We start from the raw sequence: 20,192 nt of genomic DNA on the forward strand, positions 1-20,192 counted from the left end.
GGTGCTACGAGCAGATAAGTGAAATGATGCTGTGTATGGAGCATTTCTGTTTGCTTGTGTCGCAGTATGAGACACAAGCCCCAAGGAGGCATAGCATGGGCTTGTCCTAGCATGAAAGGGACTGCAAGAGGTAGCACTGCTTTTAGGCAGCAGACACGCTATTTAACCTGTGTCGTTCCTGCCAGGCATTAGTCAACCCTGTTCTTAAAGACTTAAAGACCCCTGCCAAAGTCTGCTCTTGAGCTTGGCTGTCACTGCCACTGGAAATACATAGCTACATTGCACTGGGGTGTTCTGATCGTGTTCACCCTGAGCAAGCAGAGTGCTCTGTCCCCCTCCTCACTGCAGCAGCCTTTGGGACAGGGCAGTTACCATGTCCCCCCTCAATTCTTTTCAAACAACCCCAACTCAGTCTGTAATTAATGTCAGTCTCTGCCCCAAGCAGCTTGGTAGTGGGCCTGATCAGCCTGATGTCATTACTTCACCATGACAATATTCTAACTAGCTCCATGTGATATTCCATCTGTCTGACACTATTAAAAACTTTTTATATAGCCCTTATAATTGTAGTTGCTGAGCTCCCCGCGAACATCACAGTGAGGAAGGGAAGTGCTGTTATCCCTACTGAGGCACAGACAGACCATGACCTGCCAAGATCACACAGTGAGTCTTATCAGAGAAGGAGGTCTCTAAAGTCCTTGGCCAGCTCTAGCTGTATGGTATGTTAATGTGGCACATCAGGATGCTCCTGGAGTGGCAAGCAGCTAGGGCAGATATGAAATTGTGTGTGAGAATTTTAGTATCTTCTAGTAAAATCTTACTGTATTTTCAATAGAGGTAAGATTATGGGCACGATGTCCCAGAAAAAAACTAGTTAAAATGCCACATTTTTTCTGGTTCCTGTCTGAAGTAAGTTAATAACGGCACAATCACACCTTGTTAGTCAGACATAACTGGGAAGCCATTTAATCCTTATGCACCAAGAAGTTTGCAGTTACATTCTGTTTGATAAATGTTAAATTAAAGCTCTACCATATGAGTAAGGAACCTGAAGTCAGCTAAGAGACCTGCAATTTTGTTTTCCAGAGCTTGTTGCTGTGTGATTTGCCTTCTACTTTGTATTGAATAAGCGGTGTGTTAATAGGTGGCCCACCCAAGCGTCTGAAAGTCCTACCTGGGCTTCAGCAGAGAAGCATCCTTGGTTTAGCCATAAAGCAATACGGACTGTCAGGAGCACATACAGTTTTAGCACTGCACTGATTCAGAATGGACTTTTTGCATCTGTGCTCTGGATTGAAAGTGCCGAAAGGGACTTCTATACATCTAAGTATAACCATTCTGATCATGAAAACACCAAGACAACATTAATTCTGCTAAATCTGCTGTTGCTCTTTACACGTGCAGTGCAGCAAGAAGGGCCGAGGAGAACCACCTTGGTTTTTTGCTTGAGACTGTTTCACTTAGTCCCAGATTAACTCTTAAATCTTGGTTTATTTAAGTCACTGAGTATTTTCCTGTAACATGCACAGATTATATTGTAAAATCTCTTCAAAGGTCAATTTAGAACCTTCTAAGCAAATAAACACGAAATAAAGGAAAAGGCATTGGCACCGTTATCTAGCTGAGAGCTTGACAAAAGGTATGCTAGCTTAACTTGAGCCAGGGGATCTGGATGGAGATTGTGCTTAACCAGAAATGCTGGCAAAAATCTGCTTCAGTAGAGCCAGAATCACATGTGGCCATTCCACTTTAATTGTGCTTGTTTTAAAAGATAGGTCTTTAACATTTACCCTCTCCATGCTTGCTGTCTTTTTACGAACTGAAAATAAAGGCTCCCCAGGCAGTCATACTAAGACCTCAAGCCTAACATTTTTCAGCTGAGTCAAATGCAAAACCTGAGCTCAATCTGCCCCATGCATTTTTTGTAGCCATAAGAAGATTGGACTGGTTTCCTCCCCGAGTCCCCAGACTGGTCCTAACCCAGGGAGCCAGTGTTTTGATACTAAATGTATCTCCTTGGTGAGGTCAAAGGCAGTGGCAGCAGTGCTACTGGTTCCAAGGCAGCCTGCTGTAATATACTACAAAACCCGAAAGTACGCTCAACAATAACAAAAGCATTAACCGCTGACCCACAACTTGGTGAAATTCAATCCCACCATTAGGCAAACATGAAAATGAGATCCCAGAGGAAGAAAGGTTCAGATGTTCAAGACCAGAGAAATTGGGTGAGGAACACAGGCGACAAGATGGGAAGTTGTTGCAGACTGAGGGGAGGGAAGGGCAGGTCGCCAGTTTAGCGGTAGGATCTTTTAATACCAGAAATTTCAACATGCATTTAGGCAGTGTTTTTGCTCCACTTTGGAACAAAGCAAACTAAAACCATTTATAATAAAGATAACCTTTTACTGTTTTAAGGACATGTTAATGCAATACTGATTGATTGATTTCCCAGGGGTTGCTTAATGTTTCCAGATTTGCTCGAAGTTAGATGCTTGTGTCAATGTGTAAGTTCTCACCACAAGGCTGGAGTGTTAGAGGAACCCGAAAGAGCTAAGCACCCAAATCTGACTCTGGTTTATCTTGTGTCAGGTGGGTTAGAGATTTACACCACTGTCACTAAGTAGACCTCAGTGAGAGTCTAGAAAACACCAGTCATAAGTTGTGTGTCTCAGTAATGAGCCATGGGTCTGTGTGCTGTAGCCAGCGCTGGCAGGAAGCTGGAGACGGGGCACTGGCAGGACTGCGTGCTCTCTGTTGTTGTTACAGTGCCTTGCTTTTCTCCCCAGAACACACTCACTGCAGATGACCATTCTCCTGAAGACAGCTTCACCCTGAACCCCGAGGACAGAAGAGAATACCCTGATCTCCAGGCTGCCCACCGGCCGTTCCCCAAGCAGCGCTTCAGGCAGGAAAATGGGCATACATCCTTGCAAAGAGATGGACCTAGATCTTTCCTCCTGGATCTCCCAAACTTCCCCGACCTGTCAAAAGCAGATATCAATGGGCAGAATCCCAACATTCAGGTACAAACTTATGTTAATGTGTGGGGTTTTTATGAGCTGCACAAATTATTTTGATGAACCAAGACAACTTGCAGCCTGGCTTCTCTGACTTGCACTCAGAACACCCTGCCCCTCTACCAGTAGCACCAAGAGAGAATGAATATAATATATCTATAATATAATTTTTGGTTTAATGCATAGATTTCATTTTTTTAATTTTCTCTTTGGATAGTGTTGACTGCATAAGTGTGAGTATCAATACAGACCTATTTATGATCCTAAAGCCATCTTTGCTGTTGCCGTTTTGGAACATATTATCTTTGTTGATATTAAATGGGTATTTTAAGTTCTGTTTTCAATTCTCTGTTGCAAAATCTGTTTGTGAACTGCATCTCTTTTGGTATGCTGTTATAAAATGCAACCACCCCCAAAAGTTATAAGAGAGCAAGTCTTAAGGCTCAGCACAGAACGTGGTCCTCAATATGGAACCAAGACTTAATCTCTGCAGCAGCTGCCTGGAGTTAAAAAAAAAGTTGACTGCAAGAAACTTTGTTATTCCTCAAACTGTTCTTGGGTTTGGAATGGCCCCTTACAAGCCACTTGCATCTTTAAGCTTCAAGGATTAGAAAGAGGAAAAAATGAGTGATTTGTTTTTAATTCAGAGCCTTAAAGCAAAATTGGCATTACTAAGCAGTCTTTTTTAACCAAAACAATAACGTGAAATGTTGTTCTGCCTGAGATGTACTTATAAAAACAATACACCAACAGAACTGGTTTTCTGGTTAAATTAATTCCTGGCTTCGTATAGTCCCCCAGCCCACAAAATTACCATCCTTTTGATATGTCTAAGAAGTATGTACATAAAGATATAATAAATCTGTTGGTGAGAGAGCAACATGATCAGAGGGCTGGAGCACCTCTCCTGTGGAGACAGGCTGAGAGAGTTGGGATTATTCAGCTGGGAAAGAGAAGTCTCAGGAGAAACCTTATAACAGTCTTCCAGTACCTAAAGGGGCTGACAAGAAACCTGGAGAGGGCCTTTTTCCAAGGGCCTGTTGTGACAGGACAAGGGGGAATGGCTTTAAACTGACAGAGGGGAGATTTAGATTAGACATTAGGAAGAAATCCTTCTTTATGAGGGTGGTGAGACACTGGCCCAGGGTGCCCAGAGAAGCTGTGGCTGCCCCATCCCTGGCAGTGTTCAAGGCCAGGTTGGACACAGGGGCTTGGAGCAACCTGCTCTAGTGGAAGGTGTCCCTGCCTGTGGCAGGGGGTTGGAAGTGGATGAGCTTTAATGTCTCTTCCAACTCAAACCATTCTGTGATTCTATGATCAGGCTAGAACAAGCTGTCTCCAATGACACTCCATTACATCACAGATGGCTTGCAGTGTTAATAAGTTGAACAAATTTGGATCAACGGCACGGCCAATATTTGATGGGCCAAGGTAGTAAACGTGCTCAACATGTGGTAACTCTACACATCCTTCACACCAGGAGAAGCCTTCCAGAAAGCCTTAGGAAAGGAAGGCAGGGAAGTACAGGGGCCCCAGATTGTGGTATGAGGTAAATAGTGTAACATCATTGTTTGAAGAGTATGTAAACCACAGAGGAAGACAAGGGGAAACAACAACCTTCTCTGATTGGTAACAGCGTTTAATGTTTAGACCCAGGGAATAGATAAATGGAAACATTTCTCTGGATTGTCTTTGTAGGAAGTGCTTCTGCTATGACCTCTTTTTCCACCGCCTGATCTTGGAAACGTGTCAGCAGAGTTGCTGGACTCTGAGAACGGGGAAGCCTCGTCCTGTAAACTGGAAAACATTGGGCAACATTCATCCCAGAGCTCTTGCGCACAAAGATCAGCTCGTTCTGAAACAGGCTCCTTAAGTTCTGCATTTTATTTACTCTGCTTACATAGGTGCATTAATAGAGATACACAAAGCTGCTTTAAGTTCCTGGTTGACAGTCCTGCAACAGGTCAGGCCTTCTGGAGAAACAACTCCCATTAATTCATTAAGGAGTCAGTGAAAGTTTATTTCTTTGCCTAAAAGGTGGCTTATTCTGTTGGGAAACCCAGGATTATAGTGAATTCTTGCTCTTTAAACAGGAGCACTCTGACCTGAATGGAAATAATGCCACCTGTTGACTTGCACATTTCTCATCAGCTGTTTGGCAGGTGAGAGCAGAATCGATGCTCATTTTGCCTTTTGCACAATGGCTTCAGGCTCTGTAAATTACAATCCTGGGGGTGTTCATTTGAGTCCTCTTAGGACTGTGAGTTTGGAAACGAGAGAAAAAAACAGTGTTAATCTAACACCATGGCCACGTTTACTTCTCAAAGACCCACAACTTCTTTTTCTTTCTACTAGTACAAACCTGCATAGACCAAAAATAACATTTTTTTAAGGGAAATCATACCTGGAAATTAAAAAAACCTAATAAACAGGCATGAACCTCAGCCTGAAAAGCAGGTTGAAAAGATATTCCAATGAGTTCTCTTTACAGCCATTCCTTCTCTGGTTTCCCATGAGATGGCAATTGCTGTATCACGCTCTGGTTGTGTGCTCTTTCAGGGAGGAAGTGGTGGATATCAGAACACCATCACAGGAATTGTGACTATTAATATGCCCCCAGGTAATACAGTATTTATCAGGTGACAGTCAAATATAAGTGCAGTGGACTGTCTTCTAGGAAAAGCTCAGAAAGAACAGCTGGAGCTGCAGTAATGGAAATGCAGTGTAACTTCCATGTGTGAGACCAAGACAACCTTTAGTGGTCTTTCTGTGGCGTTCCAGCCTTGTAAAATCTCCCATCATTTCAACTGGCATTTTATGCTTTAGCATCGCTTCCACACTGGTCGTTTAAGAGTAACTGCAGTAGCTGCTGTTGAGCAAAGGCTGCCAATTTGGTATAGAGGATTGGTTTTCTTCTTTTTTGTCATTTTATCAATTCTGTCCGTGCCTGCTAGACTTCTGGATGAGAAGGTGATTACAAAACTGGTCACACATTTTGTTTGCATTTCCTTTCACGAGTGGAAAATCCCTTTTGTGTAGATTTGCACTCGTTTGATGAACTAGCCGAGGGATGCCTATGCAGACCTTGTAATTGGGCAGGGTTATTATGCAGAGTAAGACAGAATTGTTCTTACCTCTGAGTAACAGAATGAAATCACATGGGAAGTGTATAGGAACCTGCTTATCTTCCATTTCTCATCATTGTCTTTCCTGCCAGCAGATTTTGAAGTCCTTCTCTTTTCAAGTGCAGCAAACTGTCCTGAGTGAGCCATCATGACACAACCAGAATTGAATTGGTGTCACTACGGATAGCACTTTAACTGAAGTTGTTGGGTGGTGTAAACGTAAATCTACCATTTCAATATCTTACAATGAACTAATTTCTGTTCTGCTGTTACAGTTAACTCATTGCTGGCTTGCACGTATCCACCTTTACAGGATGGCAAGTTCTGCATGGAAAATTTGCATTGAGGGAACGGAGGATAGAAACGTCACAGAATCCAGTGCTTGCACAATACTGCAAATGTAGTTCTTCCTGACATACGGTCTTCCAGTTGCTTAGGGCAATGTTTATACCATTAAAGGGAATTCAGAAACATTGTCCCAGTAAACAGGATGAAGTACATGGAACTTCTTGTGCACTCCAACAGGCAGGGATAGTATTTATCTTCTCTATAGTTTTGGCCAGGAGAAACTTGGATGTTGGTGTCTCAAGACATCTGTGCTTGATGCATTTGTTTCATTAGAAGGTGACTGCAAATCTGTTGTTTTCATGTACCTATGCCAATTATTTTTAACCATTTTTAGAGGAACATCATTATCTGTAGCTCACACGACCATAAAAGAAGTGACTTCATTTTAGGTTTGAATAGTTCTGGAGATGATTGTGGATTTATACAAGAACCATGTTACCACAGACATTTTTGGAAGCTTGAGAAATAAAATAAATATTCTTTACAGTTTTGATAGTCACTGGAAGAAAAAATCAGAGAAAATGAAGTTTTTTAAAAGTCTCCAAGATAGAAGTACTAAACCAGATCTGGTTTTTTATTTTTGAGGGAACATGTTTTTGTTGGAGTAGTTACACAGCAGGAAAGCTTTTCCAGAGCCGCTTTAAATGCCTATTTTTAATGACCCTACTTCTAGATCTGATTTCTTTTTTCCTTTTTATAAACAACCCCCAGCGTAGAAACTGATCAAACAAGACACGTGTTTGTGTGTCATGTATATGTATCATGTATGTGTAGTCATGGGCTAATGTTAAGTCTGGTTTAACTACTGGGAGAAAGTCAGTGAATACTGAATTTTCAAGATTTCAGGCTGGGATAGGGGAGTAAGAGCTCACCTGAAGCAGCAGCCTCTTCTCTCCCCTCTGCCCTAACTTTTGGGTCAGTACTAGTCACCTTAGCAAGCTGGAGAGACTAGGCTAGGCAGAGCAGAGGGCCATGGTTAACCACTCTCAACAGCAGAGCTGCTATTAAAAGTAGTGGGGAGGGAGTATGAGGCTCACTCACTGATTTCCTCCCTGCCTCTGGAAGGTCCATTGGAGGAGGTGAATGGGGCTGGGCAGCGCATAGCTGAGTCCCTGAAACACACAGAACTAGAGTCAACTGAAGCTGCCTTTGTTTTTCATCTCCAAGAGCAGCAGTTTAGACAATCCCAAGTTTCTTTATAGAACTTCTTTCACCCTGTGTTCTTTTATGCCACGTGTTAAACCACTTGGTAATCAACGCTTAAAACGGTGGAGAGAGGAATACAGATGTATGTCGGAGTACTGCGTTAGATTTTGCTCTGGTTATGTTCAGTTTTTAAATAGGCTGCGTGTTGAGAAACTCATTTAACAACCTCTGTAATAAGCCTCCTTGGTAGTAAAAGCAGACTGAAGAGGGGTATCTGATTGCACAGACATGTCTTGAAGTGAGTTAGTGGCAGTGCTGTTGGAGGTCTGGTGCGGTCTAACAGTGCTGGAAGCTCGTGTGTTACACCTGCCTCTCTTCCCCTGTGCAGCACAAAGCTCAGGAGTTTCTCTGTCCCTACAAACCCTCTTTTGCTTCAACTGACTTGGCATCCTGAATAAGGATTTCAAATCAAATCCCTATGGTTCTTCAAACTGTACCTGCTTGAAATAGTGCGAGTTCATGCTAGTTGTCTATCACATAACTACAGATTTCCAAAGCAAATGGAATGGTTATCAAGTGCCCCATGCCTTTTTTATGAGAAGGTTTTGTTTGGTGTGGGGTTTTTTTGTTTTGGGGCTGTGTTGCTTTTGGGTTTTTTCCACTTTGCTGAGTTATTGCTTACAGAGTTAATGTGGTCTTAAATATACTTGCTGCTACAGTACTAGAGTCCTACTAATTTTCACATGGGCAGTACTAGAGCCTTGCGACCGCTCTGTAACACTGTTTCCTTTCACTTATTGTGAAAACTCTGTTTTCCTTGGATAGATGCAACACTTTTGAATCCCTGAACTAACCCTCATGTTTTCAAACTTATGAAATCCATTTTAATTCTTGGTCTGCAGAAACTGAGGTTTAATGAAGTAATCATTCCAATTCCATGTTTAGCCTGGGAGTAAAATATCTCTTGTGTAAAGATGCTATTAGGCTGACAACTGCACTTTCTCTCACTCTTGCTCTTTCTCCCAGAGGAGCTTCTTAGTAGCCTCAGAGCCGTTTCATTTCAATGGCTTGGTCTATGGTCAAATGCAAAGCATGAAATAGATGCAAAATCTCCTTTCTCCAAAAAAGGATGTGTGGGCATTGTCTGTGCAGCTGTGTTGGCAGCTCCGAAGCTGTGGCAGCAGATCTGGGTTTTTTCTATGTCACACTCCTCTGTGGCTCACAGGTAGCTGAAGAAACATGGACACTCTTCTTTCTTCATGTGTGTGTCTTGTGATTTTACTAATAATAATTGTGTTAAAATGAAACCTTTAATGCACAGTGCAAATCCATAGAGCTGGGTAACTGACTTTTAGTATAACAGAACATTATTATGTTATTCCTGGTTTTACACAACCCGATTTTCATGGAGTCATGTCCTGAAAGACTACTTTCTAAATCTGTAAACCATGAAGAACACATCCATGCCTATATTAAACCTTATAGATCTATCTGATAGTGCTGTATTATCATTGTTTAACCAGTCCATTGTAATCACTGAACCACATTAGCATGAAGCATCAGAGCACTTATGATTTCTCTGTGGCCGCACGATACTTGCATGACTCACAGAGCCAGAGTTTCTGATGGCTAGTTCCTATTTCTACCTAAATAGCCACCTATATGCACACACAGTATTTATCCAAGAGTTCCGTAATTACACATTGTTCAGCACAGAAAAGGAGTAATCAAGGGGTGTTCCCGTGCAGAATTATATTTACATTCATATGTCTGTGAGGGACTTGGGCAGCAAACACTGAATCTTGGCTCTGGGCTTCTATAGAAACCGTAAACGAGTTGTGTATCATTATACTCCAGCAGAGAAGGAGGACCTCAGAGGGATTTGCAGTGATTTACTCCGCGGTGGTTGGAGGAGCTGCTGACTCTCATCACGGCAGCGTGTGGTTTCGCGTGCTGGGTGACAGCCCACCTGTGGTGTGGTGGAAGCACGAGTGCCACAGGATGGGCCATGCAAGGGCATGGGCTGAGCTGCTGCAGGGCAAGGCAGGAGCAGCCCGGCACAGACCCTGGGCTCTGCATCTTCCGCGTCCACACTCCCAGACTTACTCAGCCCTATCTTGAGCCAGTCCAAGTCCTTGAAATGGGTTCTGAACACTGGTGTGCTTCATGCTTGACTCAAAATGAGCCTCAGCGTAATAAGAGTATCAGATTTGGTTTTCTTTTTCCTAGTCATATATGTTTGGCATTAAACATCTTTTCCCCATAAGGCCGAGAATTCTCCTGCAAAGGTTTTAGGCACAGCATGGGTTATTATTTTGTGTGGGATTTTTCCTAGCCTTTGTTCCAAGGTCTGATTCAGCAGAGGTAGCAGAAGGAATCACTCAGCCGCTGCATATCTCTGGGCTCAGTTAACCGCATATGGTTTACAACATGTGAACCCTACAGTATTACACAGCCCCTTTGCAGGGCAACACCAGTCACTTGTCTTCGGGGTATAGAAAGTTTCCCACTGACTAGGAGGAGATACTGACGGACAGGTTGGTCTGGTTTGAACCCTATAGGTTACCATTGAAGTGGTGGATGGCCCTGACACCGAGACAGACAAGGATCTGCAGAAAGAGAACAGCAAGCCTAGCTGGCCCGTCCCATCGCCTGAGTGGAGAAACTGGTGGCAGAGATCCTCCACCTTGACTCGCATGAGCAGCGGTGACCAGGACTACAAGTACGACAGCACTACTGAGGACAGCAACTTCCTAAACCCTCTCGGTGGGTGGGATAGTCATGCACCCAGTCACCGGACATTTGAGTCCAAGGAGCAGCCAGAGTATGGTAAGTTTGCATTCCAGGCCTCGTATGGGCATCTTGGGACTGTAAAAACGAGTGTGGGGGAAATGAGAATGGCGAGGCATCGCTGCGAGTGTGCCAAGCAAAACAGCGTGTTTCAACATGTGGCTTTTGTTCATCAGCTTTTAAATACAAAGCTGTGCAGATGCACAAGCTGTACTGTGGTAGCTGCATTCCACTGGTAAGTCTATAATCTTGAAAATCATACCAGTTATCCCATAAGAGGACCTTTTTTTAGTCCTAAGTGTACTTTTTTTAAAAGCAAAGGAAACAAGGTTTCGTGTTTATTTTTAGGGTAAGGAGAAGTACAAATTTAGAATTGTGCGGTGGTCTGGGAACCAAAATGTAATTATTGGATAAATGAGCAAGATCTAAGACATGGTAGTATTCGGTGGATACACAAATAAGATGAATTATGTTGGTGCATGTGTGGGGAGTGGCATATGCAGCAGGAACATTGTGTATTTGCGTGTGTAGTTCTCTTCCAGATGTGTCATGGCGAAAACAATTGTTTTCAGCTTGTTGTGTGAAACAGCTGCAGAAACTAGAAACAGAGAGGAGCTACAGTCATTCACTGCCCCAGCGGGCTGTAACTGTCCACATGGGAACGACTCAAGGGAGGTGAACTAATATGTGCTCACAGGTCGCTCAGAGCCTCTCTGATTTAAGGTGTATGTAAAATGCAAAGGTTTATACTAGATCAGGGTTTCAAAGCCACAGTACTTTTACCCTGGCACTTCTGTGTCATTCCCTACATACTGCAGAGTGGCTGCCATGCACTGGTTCAGTCTTATTTTTCCCCTGTTTTGGTTATCTTGCAGTCCTAGAGCCTTAACAATTGAAAGAGACTTTTAGTGGAATCGTGTATTTAAACACTTATGTATTAAATTTTGTGGCCAGAAGATTAAAGTCTATCCGTTCTTTTTGCACCTGCATTTATTTGTGGGTACACTTTATTGCCAAGAATTCGTATATTAGGCAGGTAAAATAAAATTGCTTTTGCAAATAATTGTGGTAGAAAAGCATTAATAAGAATTACAGATATAAAAATGGGAAGAACATGTTGAGCTCCAGCTGAAAATCTAATGTGGTCTATTTAATAGTAGGTACTCTGTGTTTCCTAGTGCGGTATAAACACTAGGTAGGTAGGACTAGAAATGATCCCAGAGCTCTTTGCTGTACACCAGAGCACCCTGCTAAATGGAAAAGACTCCCAGCCTTCTGACTAACCTAAAATGTCGTGTGGAGTTGGCTTTGGCCAGGAGGGTCATAGAATCATAGAATCACAGAATGGTTTGGGTAAGGAAAGGACCTTAAGATCATCTAGTTCCAATTCCCTGCCACGGGAAGGGTTACCTTCCACTAGACCAGGTTGCTCCAAGCCTAATCCAACCTGGCCTTGAACACTGCCAGGGATGGGGCATTCACAGCTTTCTTGGGCAGCCTGTTCCAATGCTTCACTACCCTCATAGTGAAGAACTTCGTCCTTCTATCTAACCTAAATCTCCACATTTTAAGTTTGAACCCATTGCCCCTTTTCCTAGCAGCAGATCCTGCCTGTATGGGGCTTTTATTCTAGTGCCACCCATCGCTTTATGGCTCTATCACCTCCCTTGTCCTCCCAGGATTTTGGGTCTTTGCACACAGGCATTAACCGTGCTCCCACCCACATCACACCACGGACACCTGATTCCAGTGGGGTGGTTTCCCAATCAGCAGCCATGTAAGAAAAGGAGGAAAAGCACATGAGGTCCCAGCCACGAGGAACTCACATCTAGGCAGCTTGCTGCGAGTGAGATATATAACCTTGCCATACTCCTGGCAATAAATGTTTAATAGCACCCCACAGAGTTGTCGTCAGTCATTACATATGGTACAAATCAAGTTACGTGTTCTACTAACCAGCTCAGGAAGCCCACAGACAGCATGGCAGCAAGGGGGGAGTGGGAACTGCATGCAGCACAGAGGCCAGTGCATGCAGGGATCTGTCCCTCACTCTTGCCTCTACATACACATTCAGCTATAGAGCAGGGCTGGCTCAGAGTCACTAAACCCAGTTTTGCTTTGCTACCAGTACTGCTTTAACCCCAATGAGCAAAGGCTGCAACTTACAAGGTCAGTCCAACATCTCCTGTAGGTTGCAGAGAAATCCATTAAGCCAGACATTCCCTAGCGAGAGACAACGCTCAGCATGGGAGGCCAGTGGGAAGGCAAGAAAACTGGGTCTGGTTCATGGGCTCCATTTGAGGGCCTTCACAAGGTGGGATGTGCAACAGGTAGCTCAGCAAACAAGGGTTCTAAGGGGTTTAGATACTTACAGTGGCGCTGAGTCGTGGTGGTGCAGACTTGGTGTGGTTTGCCCTTGGCTGTCAACCAGAAGAGAATAAAGTTGTGCTTTGTTTTCAGAAGGTTCCTACTAGTAAACAGTCAGATTTGGTGTTATTCAATAGTTCACATGAAACACTACAAACTGCGTGTTGTTCTGGGTGCAAGATGTATATGCAGTTCCCTATATTCACAGCAGTGTTCCTGTAGTATCTGTTTCCTGTTCAAGGGGCTGAAAAACAAACTGCTATTTTCACACTTACCCCTCAGCCTCCCATAGCCAAACATGCATTGTGTCCTAAAAACTAAATGAGTCTTCTTGTGCTATTGCTGTCTGGTTTGAAAAGACAAAAAAGAAAACTTAATTTACCCTGTGCCTGATTAGTCTGTGGTCAGAAAACATATTCCTGTATACAGGGAAACGATGTGGATAGATGTGTACTGTTAGTTCATGACCCAGCTCTGCAGCTGAGGATTCTCAGCTGCCAAAAGGTCAAAAGAGAAAGGAAATATTTTTTCAAATCATGTTGCATGCATTTCCCTAAGGAGCATCAAGTGTGAAAACCATTTAAACAGCAGGCTTACGCCTGGCATTTAGCCCAAGCTTCAGGTAGAGACATCTGGATTCCATTCTTGTTTTGCCTGCTTAATAAAAAACACTACACAGTAGTTTTGGGCAGTAGAAGTTTTGTTTCTTCATTTCCTTCCTCATCTTTGTTCTTACACAGATTACATGGATGGCGAGGGAGACTGGAGCCTGTGGTCCCTCTGCAGCGTTACCTGCGGGAGCGGCAACCAGAAGCGGACGAGGTCCTGCGGGTACGCCTGCACGGCCACCGAGTCACGGACCTGCGACCGGCCCAACTGCCCAGGTGTGAGCATGGACAGTGAGCTGATGGCTCAGGTGTGAGCGTGGCCAGTGAGCTGATGGCTCAGGTGTGAGCGTGGCCAGTGAGCTGATGGCTCAGGTGTGAGCGTGGCCAGTGAGCTGCTGGCTCAGGTGTGATCATCTCCAGAGAGCTGCTGGCTCAGGTGTGATCGTGTTCAGTGCACTGGGGAGCGGGGAGAGGTGGGCAAGGGGTAGGAGCCCTCCTGTACACAAAGCCCAGGGCCATTCATTCCCTGGCTAGGCAGGAGTTCTGTCGGGAAGAGCCACACTGGTTTTCAAGGCCATTCAGGAAATGGCAGGTTCTTTGCTAGTAATAATGTGCTGCTAGATGCAGTCTGCTGTCTCCTGGGATGTGAAAGACAAGTACAGGCTTTTCTGAGGTTACGGCAGTCATTTCTGCACACAGTATATTTGTATTCCAAGGGCCAAAATCTACTCTCTTGAAACAAATTTGTATGAATTTTAGCATTTCAAAACAGCTGTGCTGACTGCTACCTCAGTGAGCTCAGGTTTTGCTGTGCAACGGGTGGGCATGCCTGTCTTGTGAACAAAGAGCTCCCTCTCAGCTTTGTGGCTTTTAAGTTTTGTGCCTAATGTATACAGAGCTGCTTTAAGACTCCACATGTATTAATATGAAAAAAGCCCCACTTTAAATACCTGCTTTGCATTTCACTCCAGAGATTTTTGAGTCCATTGGGCATTAAGCTGCAAAATTTCCTGTCCTGGAAAGTCAATGTGAAGGTAGAAATGTCATCTCTGTTTCATTACATGGTGCTTGATAACTGGAGAATTATAAACCAGCAAAGTTTGGTCCCACAGCAGCTGTGCACAATGGGATGAAGGAATGTATAGTTTTGGCTTGACTGTATGCAGAAAATGTGACCAAGGAGCCTTAACTTAGCTCCGACCCATCTATAGGCATTGGCATTTAAATGCCAGTAATGGAGACATCCTTACCATCACACAGTGGTGAAAGCAGGGCTGAGCACCCAAACCTACGTCATAAACATTTAAAGCTGCTATGGGAGACTTTCCCGTGATGTTCTTTAAATGCTGCTGCCTGTTAGGATTTAGGCAAGTGTGTAATGCAGTGATGCAGGAGTTGCCACAATGCATGGGATATGTGCAATTTCATAACTTCCCGAGATGGGAGAGAAGTAAAAACACATGCCGTGATGGTATGTGTTTCACTGAGTTTACTTAGTGACTCAGAAAGGCAGAAATACTTAAGCTGGAGGTCAGGTTTTTTGGTGGGAAGTGAAAAGTCATCAGTGCTGGAGAGAAGACACAGGATCCTCAGTGAGAATGATAGAAGTTTCCCACTTGTAGATAGGTGTGAGTTGCCATCGCATCCGTCACAAGGTAAAGGCTGCTAGGCGCTTCAGGAGAAAAATGTTCCTGGGTGCTCTCATACATCCTAAACCTGCAATAATAAGGGGGTAATTCCAGAAGAAAGCATGTGGCCCCCAGTTATACTCTCCAGTATTTATTACCAGCTAGCATCAGACAGTGGCAAACTTGAAAGAATATAACAGACCTCCAACGATCAGCAAGCCAAATATATTTTACTCTTTGAGGCTGTGCTGACATTTTTAAAATTACAAGGGCAAAGCTCAGCTTCTGCTGTTTATAATTCCAGCAGTGAATTAGTGCCTCGTAATGGGTTCTTGAGTATCTATTATTCTGCATCTACTGCTGGAGTTAAGGCAAAACCCTATGATAATTCTATTGAAAAGCGGCCTGAGGCTGTTTTGAAGCTTTGCAAGCCGCTATTATGCCCCAGTTCAGAAGATCAGGAGAAAGTTCATTGGCAAGAAGATGAGTGCTGAACAGGCTTCATCATTAACCATATAGTTACCACATATGAGGGCTTTCTGCCCTCTTTGGAGGTCTTTAATTCAATGGAGAGGAAGAAAAAAACCCCAAACCTGTTCAAATGCTTCTTTGAAGAGACATTTGTTTTAAGGCTACATGGCACAGAAAATAATAGGGAAACATTGAGCTGGTAGGTAGGCTGAACTCAAGCAGCAAAGAGAGGATATTTAGCTTGGCAAGACCAATTATTACGTTTTCTGGCAAGCCCTCTTTCTATTTACTGATAGCAAACACTTAACTGGAGGCTGTTTGAAGATCCTTGTGTCTCATTTAATTGCTGTAGGTGGTGGGGAATCAGATTGCTTGGAAAGGTTATTTATCTCTTGCCTACTCACACCTTTCAACTCCCTAGCACTGGGAGAGACCAACAAGCACCAGTCTTCTTGTAGTAGCATCACCTTTCCTCATACTTCCTGAAAGATGGTTGCCCACATATGGATGTGAACTTACCTCTCTTCAGGCATGTCACCTGGTTTTAGAAGCAGCGCAAAAGCTGTCTCCTTCAGACACCACATTTTGCCCAAGGTGTTAGAGCTTCCACTGGGACCTTTGTTTGTATCTTGTCAGTCACTTGTGACACATGCTCTGGAGAAGGTGCTGGCCACATAAAGCTGATCAGGTGGCACTTGGTGAAGTGTGTGCAAAGCTCCAGTTGGAATTATCGGGAGATGCTGGCAAGCCTTGTATCGGGAAGAACAGTAACGATTCCCTCACTATTGCCCCTGCACTGGGTTCATAACTGACCAGTTTGTTGCTTAAATATAATGTAAGCTCTGAAACTGGAAAACATTTGACCTTTGGGCTAAGCTAATGCTTTATCCTCTGAACACCATAGATTCCTTGGCCATGATACTTTTAAACAAACACCCCCTTGAGCAGCAACCTGAGGTTACTGTCCTGCCAAACAAAAGCACCTTGCAGAACTGGGGATGAAGGGGTGGCAGGGAGGCAGTTGATTTCATTGTGTTTTAATAGGAAAACACCATCACCACTGACATGTGTTTGTTTTAGGGATTGAAGATACCTTCCGGACAGCTGCCACAGAAGTGAGCTTACTTGCAGGAAGCGAAGACTTCAATGCTACCAAACTGTTTGAAGTTGGTAAGCAGCCTGCTCACTCTTCCAGTAGTAGATAAGAGACTTCCTTAGGTTTTCCTGGTTTGACTCTTGCTGCAGGACCAAGGTTTTGTGTTTACTATTAAAAATGCCAGTAGTAAAGGCCATTTATTACCTTGCTTAAGTTTATGATCTGAACCTTAGCTTGCTTCTGTCATAAAATCTGCCTTCTCTTAAGCCTTGGTAAATGTATGTGCTTCTCTCATTATAAACTGGTGGCTCTCTGTCCTAGTTCAGAAAAGGGCTATAAGGCTCCATGCTAATGGGGTGGGGGGAAGGGAATCCAATGCTTGTGGTGTGAATTTTCAGCATTATGTTAAATAGCCTTGAATGGAAGATAATGTAAAAGCATTTTAGGTACAGCTGAGAAAAAACAACAGTGACTTTTATAAGCATGCACAGTTTTATAACTGTGTGTGCTGCTGTGGGGCTAGCCAGAGCAACTGTATAAGGCATAACTCAACACTGATCTATGTAAAACTCAGTCCAACATCTATAATGTTCTGATTTCATCCCCCCAATGAAACCATGATGTGGCCACTCCTAGACACTGGATGTGGGCTGATTGGATAAATAATGTAACCCAGCACTTCCCTCCTATGGTGGTAGAGCACAATAGGACTCTTTAAGGAGATAAAAAAACAGGACACAGATCACTAAGTAAATATTTTGCAAAGATGTTTGCTGTAAGAGTTTGAGGTCCCAGTTTTGCCTTACTCCAGACTCCTGTTAAGTGAGTGTGGAGCAAGATGTGAGGGGATTTTTAAAACCCACAGCATGATACAGACACACTGAATAATGCTTTGGGTAGGAGATGTTTAACTGGATTCTCCCCAGACTCTCGTGAAATAATAAAGTGCCAGTATTAAATATGCTACTAGTCTATAAATCTCTTTAATCCCAGCTGTTAGTCATGGCTCTGGTGCCATTAAATCCTCCTAATGTACAGACACTCCAATATTATGTCACATATGCCCTTCTAGAATCTGAATCACTTTTGGCTGCGTTTGCCAGCTGTCAGTATCCACGTTTGAACTACACTTACTTGAAATACCCCTTTGGGAAGGTTGAGACTAAATAGAAAAAAGTATTTGTTAGTTAAAGGAAAAACTGAATTAGGGCTTAAGAATGAACTTCAGAAAAAGCAACCCAGGCCTTGCTTGCCACCTTGGCATGTGCAGTGTCATGAGAAACTTGGTCCGTCGACATGTGAATCTGCTGTTCTTACAAGATGAGCAGTCTAGGGGTTCAAATTGGAGATCAGCATCAAATCACCATGATTTCCCTGCTTCAGGTCTGTTGCCTGTAAACCCGTAGTAGTTTGTAAACCCTCTTGTGCTGCATGGAGATGCTTGCAGCTTAATTAGAATCCGCCAGGTAAGAGAAATGCCAAAGATGCTTATTGGCACAGTGCTGCACTGTGATTCAGACTAGACTGCCTGAGGCCCTAAAGGCAGTCATGCATGTGATTTCTTCATCTGACAAGATAGCACGTTGCAGGGGGGCAAGCGCTGACTGCCCTTTCTTTCTTAAGCAAAGCACTGGTGCTGAACAGTTACGTATTTGTTATCACTGATCATATGAACTGGGATGTTGCATAATGTCTCTTAAGTTTCCATTTCCTGCCCTTAAACAGACACCGATAGCTGCGAAAGATGGATGAGCTGCAAAAGCGAGTTCTTGAAGAAATATATGCACAAAGTGGTCAATGATCTTCCCAGCTGCCCGTGCTCCTACCCCAGAGAAGTTGCATACAGCACTGCTGAAATCTATGATCGACTGAAGAGGAAAAACTTCCGCTGGAAAGATGCAAGTGGTCCAAAGGAAAAACTGGAGATCTATAAGCCCACTGCACGATATTGTATCCGCTCCATGCTCTCTTTGGAAAGCACAACGCTTGCAGCACAGCACTGCTGCTATGATGATAATATGCAGCTCATTACCAGAGGGAAAGGGGCAGGCACACCAAACCTGATCAGCATCGAATTCTCAGCAGAACTCCATTACAAAGTGGACATTCTGCCTTGGATTATATGCAAAGGTGACTGGAGCCGATACAATGAAGCACGGCCTCCAAACAATGGGCAGAAATGCACAGAAAACCCTTCAGATGAAGACTACTACAAGCAATTTCAAGAAGCAAGGGAATACTGAGATGTTCCTCCTCTTGAGACACAAAATAGCATTCATTTCCTGGATGCCAAAGAACTGATAACGGCTGCTGCATTGTCTCCTTGACAGGGGTTGATCAGTCTCTTTCTAATGAATGTATATAGTTGTAATATAATACATAAGTATTTTTCATAGTGTGTGTAATTTATAAACGCGTATCTCTCTATCTCACACACACCTATTTTTACATACAGACATACATAAAACTTGTCCTGGTAGGATTTTATACTGCAATAATGTTCATTTAACAGTGTGCATTTCACTTTATTACCCAACTGTAACAGAAGTGTGAGGTGGGAGTTAGGGGGGGCAGTTGCCATCACCATCAGGCCCCAAGGCTCCAGCTGAGGAGGGCACATATTTAAAAGTTGTTATAAACAATAGGATTGAAGAATGTACTCTTCCATATGGGAACGGTTTGCAAGATTAATGCACCTACAGTGTCAGTTTTCTCTATAATTGACTTCATGACCAGTCATATCTAAGAAAGGAGGACTATTTTTTGGAAGGGTAATACTCAAAAGTGAATATAGACAGTTAATAGCAATTTTTTCTTGGATTCTTTCCTGTTACAGTCTAGCTCAGGTCTTTGCAGTCCATCTGGGGTAGGCTTGCAGGGACACGTAGCTGTGGTTTTCCTATGAACCAGAAAAGGTCCGATGCGGTGGTTGTGCAAGAGTTACAAGCTGCCCACTCCTGGAGTCAGCCCAGATATGGAGCTACAGCCATCAGGGCTTACGTTCTACACTGGGAGCAGATCTTCAGGGCAGCTACCTGTAAACTAGGCATGCCATAAATCACTGGAGGAGTGAGGCCAGAGGAGGAAACCATATCAAAGGGAAAAAAACCCAAAAAAACCAGTTACTTCCCAATTTTTAACATGAAAAGTGTTTAGATCTGTTTGTTTCTTTTTAAAAAAGAGAGAAGTCTATTTTTTTAAAGAACAGGAAAATCAGAATACACATTTCTAAGCTCCCTGAGATAAAGCGTGCAACCAGCCCTTTTCCCCCATCTCCCACACACCGAGTGCACAGCGCCCTACAGAAGCAGCTATTCTTTCAGGAAGCTCTCTGAGAGGAACTATTGGTGAGTTAAAATGTCTTAATTTTTTTTAAAGTTAGCATTATTTTTGTAAAGTATTTATTGAATTGTAACAATAACTCACATGTGGGATATGTGTCTAACATGAGAGGCGTCTGCAGATGGAACTTGATTGCCAAGAACAAGACTGTTGTTAGGCAAAGGTTTTACTTCCAAATTTTGATGAAGTGCCAGTTTACGTACGTAATCCTGTAATTAAGCAGCTGATAACCTGCATTCTTATGAAAGATAAAA

General features: G+C 43.4%; 1 protein-coding gene across 1 annotated transcript; it reads left to right on the plus strand.

The window, feature by feature from the left end:
* The first annotated feature begins 422 nt into the window (after nucleotides 1–422).
* Nucleotides 423–18,987, plus strand: ISM1 (isthmin 1, angiogenesis inhibitor). The gene is made up of 7 exons (XM_010011353.1): nucleotides 423–511; nucleotides 1,929–2,019; nucleotides 2,787–3,023; nucleotides 10,198–10,465; nucleotides 13,534–13,677; nucleotides 16,581–16,670; nucleotides 18,322–18,987. The coding sequence occupies exons 1-7, from the start codon at nucleotides 423–425 to the stop codon at nucleotides 18,837–18,839; spliced, it is 1,437 nt and encodes a 478-aa protein (XP_010009655.1). The 3' UTR covers nucleotides 18,840–18,987.
* Nucleotides 18,988–20,192: the final 1,205 nt, after the last annotated feature.

Source organism: Nestor notabilis, unplaced genomic scaffold (genome assembly GCF_000696875.1).
Source record: "Nestor notabilis isolate BGI_N333 unplaced genomic scaffold, ASM69687v1 scaffold26763, whole genome shotgun sequence".
Classification (NCBI taxonomy): domain Eukaryota; kingdom Metazoa; phylum Chordata; class Aves; order Psittaciformes; family Psittacidae; genus Nestor; species Nestor notabilis.